This window comes from Eumetopias jubatus, unplaced genomic scaffold, assembly GCF_037043125.1.
Source record: "Eumetopias jubatus isolate StellerSeaLion01/CBP00866 unplaced genomic scaffold, mEumJub1_p1.0 scaffold_9, whole genome shotgun sequence".
In the NCBI taxonomy this organism is placed as follows: domain Eukaryota; kingdom Metazoa; phylum Chordata; class Mammalia; order Carnivora; family Otariidae; genus Eumetopias; species Eumetopias jubatus.
The window spans coordinates 37,937,087-37,951,137 of record NW_028274815.1 but is presented as its reverse complement, the minus strand read 5'-3'; the positions used below and the strand labels follow the sequence as shown (position 1 = coordinate 37,951,137).

The window sequence follows — 14,051 nt, the reverse complement described above, 5'->3', positions numbered from 1 at the left end:
CCTTCCTCCCTACCATATGTTTTTAGAAAGTTACATTTCCTGCCCTCCTTCCCTTTTTCTAAGACTACATGTTTATAATTGTTTAGAGCAAAGCCATAAACAAATGAGCCAAGTTAGAAACTCCTGGATTCTTTGCAAACAACACTATTATCAAGTATGTAATCTGTCATTATTTGGCCAGTTTCCGGTTAAAGGAACATAAAAAAACATTAATTCTTCCCTGTAAATTCCCCGTGACGCACACAGACCACGCCTACCCCAAGAAGACAAAAGGCTAAGTAGCCTGACTAGGGCTAAGTCTGCAGACAGAGAGGGAGTCATCTCATTGGCGCCTGAGCCAGCAAAGGTATTGTCCTTATCACATCTTTGACTTTTAAAATATATTTTGCTTTTCTTCTTGGCCATTGTCTCTCAAACCGCCTTCTCGGAAGTACAAACCTCTTCCTTCCTTTCTTGTCTGTCCGTGGTTTGGTGTGTGAGTTAGAATCACAGTCAGATTTCAGAAAATAATTCTTTCTGCTGATGGGGAACTGAGGGACAGAACCGGTTTCACATGAGGGCATTGGCGGGTGCAGCCGAGCCTCCCCTCTACTACTAAAGCTATTAGAAGAAAACTAGAAATTTCCAAATTTGTCTCTCTCTTGCGTCTATATAAGGCAAATACCTCATTCTTGTGGGGGTTTTTCTTTAATTTATCCAAGCTTTCATTGAATGCCTACTGTGTACAATGCATTGGGTTGGGCACATAAGGAATACCAAAGTTCTAGAAGAAGTTTACAATCTAGGAGAGGAGGCAGATACATATGCAAATAACTCAAGGGAGTGAAAAGAAGAATGGGGAAAATGCTGAGTATGGGCTAAGTCATTCATTAAGCTTCTCAAGAAGCACAAAGCTGAGGTGATTCCCTTTGCCGGCATTTGGTTCAGTGGCTGGCTAGGCTGACAGCCACCGGTGTTCTCTGTTGCAGAAGTCAAGATGGCCAAAGTTCCCGACCTTTTTGAAGACCTGAAGAATTGTTACAGGTAGGAAATCAATTCTACCTCTTGCGATTTAATGAGGGGATCAAGGTACGTTAGAATCGATCTAGGAGTTAGGGTAACTAGCACGGAGCCAGACTGGCAGAGGTATAGAGATGTGTCCTACCTCTGAAGTCAGGGCAGGTTCAGCAAAGATCCAGAAAAAGTAAGAATCTAGCATGTTACACTGAGAGGACACTGGCAGGGAGACAGCCATTTTAGAAAAATTATTTCTGTAGTCTCCTGAGTCCTAGTGAATTTCAACATCTACTTAGACACAGCCTCAGTCAGGTTCACATGCTCTGATACCGTAATGGGTTTTTAATGGACTGTCAGAGAGAGAAACCATTCTCAGGAAAACTTCTGGATCTCAATCTGGAAGAGGTAATGGCTCCACAGCAATTTGAGCACGTGAATGCACATACACAGTCAAACCTCATTCAGACATAAGAGAAGGGTAAATGAATAAAATTAAAAATTATAGGATAGTTTAAACAAACATGGTATTCCCATTACCTATCAATATATGCTAACAGAAACTAGGCTATCAAAATGTTGCTGGATAGTTCCCAAGTATAAATTATTAAATCTGTTTTAGTGAATACATGGAAGCAATGTACAACATATGACGTATTTGCTTAAAATTAAAATGAGATGCTTCAGGGACGCCTGGGCGGCCCAGTTGTTAAGCATCTGCCTTAGGCTCTGGTCATGATCCCAGGGTCCTGGGATTGAGCCCCGCATCGGGCTCCCTGCTCGGCGGGAAGCCTGATTCTCCCTCTCCCACTCCCCCTGCTTGTGTTCCTTCTCTCTCCGTGTCTCTCTGTCAAATAAATAAATAAAATCTTTAAATAAATAAATAAATAAATAAAATGAGGTGCTTCAAAAGCATTTCTCTCTTGAGGAGGTTAACATTTTTCCCTGAAATTCAACTACAACTCTTCAATTTGTTAGCCAAGCCCCATTTTTAGAGATAAAGCACAGGTAAAGTTCAAGACCTGTCCTGATGCTTACTAATTCCAAATTAGTGAGGCACAAATTACTGCATATATGTATGTATATGTATAGAAGTCCTTAATTTTCAAAGATGACAGTAATGACTGTGTGTGTGTTACCCAAAGCTAATGTGGTCATTAAAATACGTTGCCCAGTGACTGCAGTTATGTAACAAACAGAATTACATTCTCATTATCTTGTTTGACAGTGAAAATGAAGAATACAGTTCTGAAATTGACCATCTCTCTCTGAATCAGGTAAGCAAATGACTGTAATTCTTACGGGATTGCTATTCTTTTTTTTATTAATATCCAATGTATTATTAGTTTCAGGGGTACGGGTCTGTGATTCATCAGTCTTATATAATACCCAGTGTTCATTACAACACATACCCTCCTCAGTGTCCATCACCCAGTGACCCCATCCTTTCATCCCCCTCTCCTCCAGCAACCCTCAGTTTGTTTCCTAAGATTAAGAGTCTCTTATGGATTGTCTTCCTTTCTGGTTTTGTCTTGTTTCATTTTTTCCTCTCTTCCCCTATGATCCTCTGCCTTGTTTCTTAAATTCCACATATAGGATTGCTATTCTTACACAGTATTTTCTCTACCAGGAGAAAACAGCAATAGCTTGAATCCTAGAAGCTTTTGTTTCACCCTCACTAGAGGTTCAGACACATACATTTCTTCATCATAAGTGAGACCAACTGCCTCTCTACACTAATAGTGGATGACATTCTCCATGCTCAACAGATTTTTCAAGGGAAAGGTGGGAGGGAGGGAGGGAAAGATGGGGGGATGGGGGAGAAGAGAGGGAATGGGGAAGAGAAGATTGATGAAATAGAGATCCTTCTCACTAAATCTATTGGATAAAACTTCTACTGAAAGGGATCTCATTCTATGACCATATGCAGTCCCTCAGCTTCCATTTTCCTTCCTCCTAGAAATCCTTCTATGATGTGAGCTATGACCCACTTTATGAGGACTGCATGTCTCTGAGTACCTCCAAAACCTCAAAGACATCTCAGCTTACCTTCAAGGAGAATGTGGTGGTGGTGGCAGCCAATGGGAAAGTTCTGAAGAAGAGACGGTTGAGTTTAAATCAATTCATCACTGATGATGACCTGGATGGCTTTACCAATGATGCAGAAGAAGGTAAGAGGTCAAGTGCAAATAATACCTTAGTTTTCCATTTTTAAGCAAATGGAGACAACAGAGCACAGGAGAAAATAAAGCCTAGAATCAGAAGAACAAGAGGGCAACCAGGCATCAGTCTAGTAACTATAAGGAAGGAAAATTAATTTTTATCCTTCTCCAGTGGGGAGAGAGGAACAGTGGCCTGAGTCTACAGAATACTTCCTCATGGGCTCATTTTGTGGCCATATTATAAAGGTCATGTGACTTTTATCCTTATGGCAGAAAGCAGTTACATACTGTTAGCGGGTGGCTACTTACAAGCTATATTCCTCCAGATAATAACTATGCCCCTTTGGGTAAGTTACTTAACCTTTCTGTGCTTCAGTTTCCTCTACTGTAAAATGGAGATAATCAGAGTCCCCACTTGTTGTGAAGATTAAATGAGTCAATACTTGTAAGGTCCTGGACTAGCATAATGCCTAGTACATAAATACCCAATAAATGTTAGGTATTGTCATTATTCTTCAGCCTCCTCCTCCTCCTCCTCCTACTACCTTTGTTAATACTACCAACACTGCTAGTTTATTAATGGCTACATTATCTCTACACTTCACAACAATCTTACATTCTCATTTTACATAGGAGGAAACTAAGCTCAGTTAGATAAGTCACATAGTATATAAGTGGGAGAGCTTTAAACCAAATTCAGTTCTGATTTTAACAGTCAGGATTATTCTCCCATGCTGCTACTGTATAAGCCTCTACATGAAACATAAATCAAATATTTTTTAAATAATAGCTTTTTAAGGTAACAGGTAAACACTAATACACATTCACCTAGAAAATAGGAAGATACAAGAAAATGTAAAAAAGAAAATAAAAACACTAAGAGTTTTGCCACTGCCAAGACTAGAGAAAATACTTAAGTATTTGATTAAGGGTCAATCAGCAACTTAAAGTCTTTTTCATGTACATACACACATATAAACAAACATTATTAGGATTATATTATATACAATTTTATATTCTGCTTTTTTCACTTAGCAATATATCAAGGGCATTCTAGGGTACCAGTTTTTCAACATTGTAAGTAATATAATAATGAACATCCATATCAATAACATCCATATCATATCTTCACTTTTATCACTATTTCCTTAGAATAGATTCCTAGACATAAAAATTACTCAGAAACATGAGGATTTGTGAAGCTGTTGATATATACCACTGTCCAGAAAGCGGAGTAGACATTTAGACCTGCATCCTCGGTGACATATATGGTCTTAATATATTCATTTTTTTCTCAGTGTATTCATTTGAAAAATGTAGATAGTGAATGCTAGCAGTCTTCCTATTTTCTTAGAAACCTCCAAACAACCAAAATGAAATATTTAACAAATAATCTCTTTTTTAAAAAAATTACTGTCTGAGAAATTGAAGTTTAAAAAGAAATAAGCAACCATGGGGATAATCCTAGAAACCACTTCTGCTGACTGGGTGACTTCTCTTCTCGCTCAGTTTCTTCACCTGGATTAAAATATTCCTAATGTTCCTTCCATAGCTACTTTTGCTGCTTGTATTAGAGCACATATAGCTTCTGTGTTTATACCATAGACATTAATCTGAGCTTGTGATAATGGTTTTAGAAATCATGAAGCCCAGATCAGTAGCATACAACTTCCACAGCAATGAAAAATACAACTATATGAGGATCATCAAATCCCAGTTCATCCTGAATGACAACCTCAATCAAAGTATAATTCAACAAACAGGGGGAAATTACCTCATGGCTGCTGCATTGCAGAATCTGGAAGATGCAGGTAAGTGGACAGCTCTGTCATCCTCCCCTCCTCTTATTTTTGTATTTCTTTCAAACTTTCTGCTTTCAAAATATAAACCTCTCTAGATTCCTAGCTTTGCACAATTCTTCTAGAATAGGATGAAGCACAACATCCCCAGTAAAATTCTGGGCAAGGACAGGAGCTTCAGTCAAATCAGGAAGCTCCACAAGAGAGAAGTTTCCTATCTTTGAGAGCACCGAGTATAAAGCTTTCTGATGAAGTATCTCCTTTGGTTCACTCAGATATTCTTATCCTTGGTTTTAAAGATGAGGAAACGGACTCTCAGAAATATTAAATGACTTACCCAGATTTACCCAAGAAGCCAATAAGGAGCAATCACTCTCCATTAGAAAGCTTACTGTTCAAACTTACAAATAACACCAAACTAGAAAGAATCTTATCTTTGATAACATAGTTGTGAAGCAAAACATCCAATAAGCTGAGAATATGTTCTGGAGGATAAAATTTAGTGTCCAAGACATTTTGTCACACAAATCTAATTTCTATGGTATACATATTTTAGCTTCAGGACATGTCTTCAGTATACAAAATTAGTTTCAGAACTCCAAAGAGGCTACTTTGCAAACAGGGCTCTTTCTGATTGGACATACTTCGGATAACATGCTTTCCACTCCATGACATTTACAAATTATTTTGTGCTGTATTTTCCTACTTAATATTATGTCACATAATTTCCCCACATATTGAAATAGCATATATATTTGCCATGTTTAATGGCACTAGAATATTCAATCATGTTGCTTTGCTGGTCCCTTGGGTTTGCTCCAAGTAACTATTTTGCAATAGAGTTTGTATATATAATTTTTTCCCTATGAGGTTATTTCTTTGGATCATACCCCAAAAATGGAACTCCTGGGTTCCTAGGGATAAATAATTATACAGTTCTTATTAAGCATTATTCTCTAAGGAAAACAACTACTTTTCACTATCACTAGCAACATGAGTATATCAGCTTCCCTAAACCCCTCCATTTTAGGTTATTATGAACTCATGAGCTCACCAGTTGAAGGGTCTTATCCCATTAATGTAATTACAAGACATTCAACAAATAGCCCCCAAGCATTCATTCAACATAGAAAATTCTAAAGACAATCACAAACAATGAATCATGGAACACTACATCAAAAACTAATGATGTAATGTATGGTGATTAACATAACAATAAAAAAAGAAAATTCTAAAGACATTAACCAAGTATTACCTGCCTAATAAATATGGCACACGTTGTGAAGGCTACAAAGATGTATGGAATTCCATTCTGGTGTTTACACCATAGTTGGAGACTTAACTACAAACACACACACACACACACACACACACACACACACAATCTACATCATAAGACTTGATTTCATTCAAATACAACATATTTACTTTCTTTTTGGCTTTTCTCTTTGCCAGCGAAATTTGACATGGGCGCTTATACATCAGAAGATTCTAAACTTCCTGTGACTCTAAGAATCTCAAAAACTAGACTATTTGTGAGTGCCCAAAATGAAGATGAACCTGTACTGCTAAAGGTCAGTCGTTCTCAGTCTCCAATTTACCTTCATTTACAACCCGTATGTTTGTGAATGATTCCAATAGGCAGATACCCCTAGCAGGGTAGCACAATCCTCTTCTCTTCCTACCACAGTTTCCACCTGCCCACCTACCCCCACATGCTACTTCTCACCTATCCCCAGAGGCACTTCTAGGCAGAATCTATAAGAAAGTAAAATGGAGGTGGCAAGAGTGAATAAAAGGTAAATTGCTTTCTTCCTTCTTTTTCCATACCATGCCTGACCTTAGCCACCTCCCATCCGAGGGCATCTATTTATTCCATCCATCTTGAACCTTACTAACATTTACCATCTGACCTATGGGATGGTAGGCATTAGGACAATGGGACCTGATTCCAAGAAATTCAAATAAGCCAAATAGGAGCAGAGAGTGTTAATCACCTGCCAATGGGCTCAAAACAAAAAACTGGGAGCCAAGACTCAAACTCTGGCCTTTTGATTCCATTGCTTCTCTCTCTTCATTGGTGCCAGCATTATCCTTCATCCCAGCCCCATCTCCACTACCACCTCCCCCTCAAACATACAGACACACACACGCCTGCTATAGCCTTAGATGTTTACTCCACTGATAAGTAGGTGACTCTTATTGAGTAAATGTATAATGCAAAGCCCCAACTCCAACTAGGATTTTTGTAGGTACATTTTGTAGGATTATTTCTCTACCTGGATCAAATGAAGTAAAAGTGATGTCTGTAAGACTAGGGCAGTAGCTTCATTCATGAATTCATTCAACAGGCATTATTTATTGAGAGACTTCTCTTTTTCAAACATAGTGCCAACAGCTATGTAGACCATGGTGAGCCAAAGTCCTTAGCCTCATTGAACTCGGTCTTCTTGGGGACACAGACAGTAGACAAGCCAAACCACCAGCAAAAAGTACAAGATGCTGTAAAGAAATAAACAGGGTGCTGAGATAGAGAAAAATGGGAGAGTGCCCTTTACATAGAGTGGCAAGAGCAGATCTCCCTGTGAGATGGGATCTGCTGATAGGAAGGAGCATGATACAAGGAAACAGGTGAGGGTGAGCATTCCAAAGAGAGGGATCTGAGTGCATCTAGAACCTAGAGCTTCAAGAGTTTAAAGGCCTGCTTCAGAAATCAAAAGGAACACTCTAAAACTGGGGCACTGTGAGAAGGAGGAAAGATAAGCAGAGGCTAGTGTTTGCAGAGCCTTGCATTTGGGTTTCATTTGAGGTACAATGAAAAGCCATTAAAGGGTTTCAAACAAGGAATTGTCCTAACTTCACTTATAGTTTCTAAAATGGAGAATAGATCAGCAGGAAGACAATGGAGAAAGCACAGAACCTAATTAGGAGGTAATAATAATAGTCATGAGAGTGGGGGTGGTGAGGCAGATAGAAATAAGTAGACAGAACTGGTTATATTTCAGAGATAGAACCAACAGGAGGGAGGGGAGAAAATATATTTACTGAGATGGGAAAAAACTAGGAGAGGAATGGGTTTGGGAAGTTAAATTCCTTGTTGACATTGAAAACCCCAAGGAAACCTCAAAAGGATAATTAGTTGCTTTAGATTAAAAAGAACACAGAAGAAGCATCTCAAGTTGAAATGTGAATTTCGCTTTTCCATGAAAGTATTGTGATTCTATTCATACTCGCAAGTATAGTACAGCCTAAAGAGATCACAATTGTCAAAAATTGTATTGAAAGGAATCAGCTGCTGATATACCTGGAGGTGTGTGTGTGTGGGGTGGGGGGGGATTAAACTTTTAATTGTTGGCTTAAATATGGAGACAAATATCTCTAACGATAAATTATCTTCCCAAAGATATGATCTGCACACTTAGCGGTCAAATGTTTAGAGGTCTCAATTGGAGTGTTCAGATTTTATGCAAAATGCCTTTTGCTTATGTTGAAGGCAGGACAAGAACAATGTTTTTACTCTACCTGCCACAATATAGTGAGACACTACCGTCATTGGCAATCCATGACTAATCTGGATTTCTCTCCAGTTAAGTAAGGAAATTAACTATTATGTGGAGACTGGGCCATACATCTAATAGGCATGTAATAAATGCTTGCTGAATGAACAAGTGAATGAAGAATCTATATCATCATATTACAGAGTCAGAGTCCTAAAGTGCTATGTTCCTCACAAAGGCCAAATGTCAAGGGATTGCACTTCAGTTCTTTGTCTAAAATCTTGTTCTTTAACTTATCTCTGTTCTCCTTATCATAGGAGATGCCTGAGACACCCAAAACCATCAGAGATGAGACCAACCTTCTCTTCTTCTGGGAACGTCATGGCACTAAGAACTACTTCACATCAGTTGCCCAGCCAAAGTTGTTCATTGCCACACAAGAACGAAAACTGGTGCACATGGCAAGAGGGCAACCCTCTATCACTGACTTTCAGATACTGGAAACCCAGCCTTGACTCTAGAGTCTACTTACTTGTGAAGTGTTGACAGTCCATATGTACTATGTACATGGAGGAGTCAAATCCTTTACTCTTAGTCACTTTCTGAGCATGTGCTGAGCCTTTGTAATTCCAAATGAATGTTTACTCTCTTTGTAAGAGAGTGAGCAAGGTCTAATGGAACCAACACTAACACATGATGTTGTTTGTTATTTAAAGAACACCCTATACTTTGCAAACTACCAATCAGTTTAATTATTATTCTTCATAATAATCTTGGGAGGACTGGGGCTACTGACTATGGCTACCATAAAGATCTTACCCATATTACAGATGGGTTAAGTAACTGAGGCATTAGAAAACTAAATACCCACAACAGCAGCTGAAATGAGAAGCCATAGGCCCAGGATTTTATTCCAACTGCTTGCTTTTAAGTTGCTGATGGACCCTTAATCAAATACTGTAAGTTTCTGGGACCTCAGTTTGATCATCTTCAAAATGGAGGGGATGATACTTACATCCTTCCTGCCTCAACAATATTTTATGCTAATCAATGAGATCAGTTTAATAAAATAATTCTTTTTTTTTAAGATTTATTTATTTGACAGAGAGAGACACAGCAAGAGAGGAAACACAAGCAGGGGGAGTGGGAGAGGGAGAAGCAGGCTTCCCTCAGAGCAGGGAGCCCAATGCGGGGCTCAATCCCAGGACCCTGGGATCATGACCCGAGCCAAAGGCAGACGCTTAAACGACTGAGCCACCCAGGCGCCCCTAATAAAATAATTCTTTTTTTTTTTAAGATTTTATTTATTTATTTGACAGAGAGAGACACAGTGAGAGAGGGAACACAAGCAGGGGGAGTGGGAGAGGGAGAAGCAGGCTTCCCGCGGAGCAGGGAGCCCAATGTGGGGCTCAATCCCAGGACCCTGGGATCATGACCCGAGCCGAAGGCAGAGGCTTAACGACTGAGCCACCCAGGCACCCCAATAAAATAATTCTTGAATGAAAATACTGAGCCTCAAGAAATTGAAGCATAAATATTTATTATTTATGTATACATATATATTTATAAATATATTTTAAAATAATTATATTTTTATATTTATGGCAATTCCTTGCATTCCCTGAGTGTGACCAGTCATCCTTAACAATAGGAAAGAGTGTTTTTTAGGCTAAATGAGTTTGATTTAGTTATACTAAGGCACTTTGGTCAAGTCCTGCTTTTTGTAGTACCTGGAAGCCCTATAATTGTGATAATAAATTTATATTAATACTTTGAGCTGATAATTAATCAATCCTTCACTCCTCTACTTTTAAACTTGCTTTAGCATTCTTGCGTCAATTTCACCTGCTATCAAGTCTTACTAGCTAAAATGGGATAAACTTAATTTTGGTAACCATGAGACAACTGTAAATCTAAATGTTCTTTTCTGGAATGTAAGCAACATTCCTTCTAGGTTCTAAAAGTTGTGATCAAACTACAGTGTTATATTACTATCAACAATAAGCACTGATACATTATTATTATAAGTCATAATTGAATAAAACTTAAAAAAAGTAAATCTAACACACATTTATTGTCTTAATCATTATTTTAATGCATGGTAATTAGGAACAAATGATAAAACTTCACATAAATAACTGTAATTAGTGTTACTTTACAAAACCAAACCAAGGTTTTACAGTTTTTCTCTCCCCTTTGTTAGCTTGCCAGTATGCACCACAAGTGGTATGAAGAATGAGGGACGCCTGGGTGGCTCAGTCGGTTAAGCATCTGACTCTTGATTTCAGCTCAGGTCATGATCTCAGGGTCGTGAGTTTAGGCCCCACAGCAGGCACCCTGCTCAGCAGGGAGACTTGCTTTGAGATTCTCTCTCTCCCTCCCCCTCTGCCTCTTACCCAACTTCTTTCTCTCTCCAAAATAAAAATAAATCAATCTTTAAAAAAAATAAAGGAATGATAATGTTCCCAGGTTCACGTAAAGCTTACATTACACAGGTACAACACTTGTGTTTATAGCCACACAAACTCACAAATACAGAACATTAAAAACTAATGGATCCATAAACCAAAAATGAGACAGAAGAAAGAGAAATTAAGGAGTTGATCCCATTTACAATTGCACCCAAAACCATAAGATACCTAGGAATAAATCTAACCAAAGAGGCAAAGAATCTGTACTCAGAAAACTATAGAATACTCATGAAAGAAATTGAGGAAGACACAAAGAAATGGAAAAGTGTTCCATGTTCATGGACTGGAAGAAAAAATATTGTTAAATGTCTATGCTACCTAGAGCAACCTACACATTCAATGCAATCCTTATCAAAAAACTATTAACTTTTTTTCACAGAAATGGAATAAACAATCCTAAAATGTGTATGAAACCAGAAAAGACCCCGAATAGCCAGAGGAATGTTGAAAAAGAAAACCAAAGCTGGTGGCATCACAATTCCAGACTTCAAGCTCTATTACAAAGCTGTAATCATCAAGACAATATGGGGTACTGGCACAAAAACAGACACATAGATCAATGGAACAGAATATAGAACTCAGAAATGGATATGGTCAACTAATCTTCGACAAAGCAGGAAGGAATATCCAATGGGAAAAAGACAGTCTCTTCAACAAATGGTGTTGGGAAAACTGGACAGCCACATGCAGAAGAATGAAACTGGACCATTTCCTTATATCATACACAAAAATAGACTCAAAATGGATGAAAGACCTAAATGTGAGACAGAAATCCATCAAAATTCTTGAGGAGAACACAGGTAGCAACCTCTTTGACCTCAGCCGCAGCAACTTCTTCCTAGACACATCATCAAGGGTAAGGGAAGCAAGGGCAAAAATGAACTATTGGGACTTCATCAAGATAAAAAGCTTTTGCACAGCAAAGGAAACAGTCAATAAAACCAAAAGACAACCGACAGAATGGGAGAAGATATTTGCAAATGACATATCAGATAAAGGACTGGTATCCAAAATCTATAAAGAACTTATCAAACTCAAAAGCCAAAGAACAAATAATCCAATCAAGAAATGGGCAGAAGACATGAACAGACATTTTTCCAAAGAAGACATTCAAATGGCCAACAGACACATGAAAAAGTGCTCAACATTGCTCGGCATCAGGGAAATACAAATCAAAACCTCGATGAGATACCACCTCACACCCATCAGAATGGCTAAAATTAACAAGTCAGGAAATGACAGATGTTGGCGGGGATGCGGAGAAAGGGGAACCCTCCTACACTGTTGGTGGGAATGCAAGCTGGTGCAACCACTTTGGAAAACAGTATGGAGGTTCCTCAAACAGTTGAAAATAGAGCTACCATACGATCCAGCAATTGCACTACTGGGTATTTACCCCAAAGATACAAATGTAGGGATCCGAAGGGGTACATGCACCCCAATGTTTATAGCAGCAATGTCCACAATAGCCAAACTGTGGAAGGAGCCAAGATGTCCATCGACAGATGAATGGATAAAGAAGAGGTGGTATGTATACACAATGGAATATTATGCAGCCATCAAAAGGAACGAGATCTTGCCATTTGCAACGACGTGGGTGGAACTGGAGGGTGTTATGCTGAGTGAAATAAGTCAATCAGAGAAAGACATGTATCCTATGACCTCACTGATATGAGGAATTCTTAATCTCAGGAAACAAACTGAGGGTTGCTGGAGTGGTGGGGGGTGGGAGGGATGGGGTGGCTGGGTGATAGACATTGGGTAGGGTATGTGCTATGGTGTGCGCTGTGAATTGTGCAAGACTGTTGAATCACAGATCTGTACTTCTGAAACAAATAATGCAAGATATGTTAAGAAAAAAGAAAAAGAAGAAGATAGCAGGAGGGGAAGAATGAAGGGGAGTAAGTCGGTGGGGGAGACAAACCATGAGAGACGATGGACTCTGAAAAACAAACTGAGGGTTCTAGAGGGGAGGAGGGTGGGGGGGTGATGGGTATTAAAGAGGGCACATTCTGCGTGGAGCACTGGGTGTTATGCACAAACAATGAATCATGGAACACTACATCAAAAACTAATGATGTAATGTATGGTGATTAACATAACAATAAAAAATTAAAAAAAAACCACAATGAGATACCATCTCACACCAGTCAGAATGGCTAAACTCGCAAGTCAGGAAACGACAGATATTGGTGAGGATGCAGAGAAAGGGGAACCCTCCTACACTGTTGGTGGGATGCTGGTGCCGCCACTCGGGAAAACAGTATGGAAGTTCCTCAAAAAGTTGAAAATAGAGCTACCCTACAACCCATCAATTGCACTACTGGGTATTTACCCCAAAGATACAAATATAGTAATCCAAAGGGCACCTGCACCCCAATGTTTATAGCAGCAATGTCCACAATAGCCAAACTGTGGAAAGAGCCCAGATGTCTGGGGCGCCTGGGTGGCTCAGATGGTTAAGTGTCTGCCTTCCACTCAGGTCATGATCCCAGGGTCCTGGGATCGAGCCCCACTCCTTCTCCCTCTCCTTCTCCTGCTCCCCCTGCTTGTGCTCTCTCGCACTCTGTCAAATAAATAAATAAAATCTTTAAAAAAAAAAAAGAGCCCAGATGTCCATCGACAGATGAATGGATAAAGAGGATGTGGTATATATATACAATGGAATATTATGCAGCCATCAAAAAAATGAAATCTTGCCATTTGCAATGATGTGGATGGAACCAGAGGGTATTATGCTAAACGAAATAAGTCAGTCAGAGAAAGACAACTCTCATATGATCTCACTGATATGTGGAATTTGAGAAACAAGGCAGAGGATCATAGGGGAAGAAAGGAAAAAATGAAACAAGATGAAACCAGAGAAGGAAACAAACCATAAGAGACTTAATCTCAGGAAACAAACTGAGGGTTGCTGGAGTGGAGGGGGGTGGCAGGGATGGGGTGGCTGGGTGATGGACATTGGGGAGAGTATGTTTGTGGTGGGCGCTGTGTATTATGTAAGAGTGATGAATCACAAACCTATACTCCCGAAACAAATATTATATGTTAATAATTTTTAAAAAAACAATACTAATGGATCCATTTGGGAAGCATGGATACAAGATACATTGAATTGGAAAAAGTTAA

The 14,051-nt window shown here is 39.1% G+C and overlaps 1 protein-coding gene across 1 annotated transcript; it reads left to right on the top strand.

The window, feature by feature from the left end:
- The first annotated feature begins 306 nt into the window (after window positions 1–306).
- IL1A (interleukin 1 alpha) lies at window positions 307–9,179 on the top strand. The gene is made up of 7 exons (XM_028122449.2): window positions 307–346; window positions 969–1,023; window positions 2,222–2,270; window positions 2,954–3,164; window positions 4,793–4,966; window positions 6,410–6,528; window positions 8,769–9,179. The coding sequence occupies exons 2-7, from the start codon at window positions 977–979 to the stop codon at window positions 8,964–8,966; spliced, it is 798 nt and encodes a 265-aa protein (XP_027978250.1). The 5' UTR covers window positions 307–346; window positions 969–976; the 3' UTR covers window positions 8,967–9,179.
- Window positions 9,180–14,051: the final 4,872 nt, after the last annotated feature.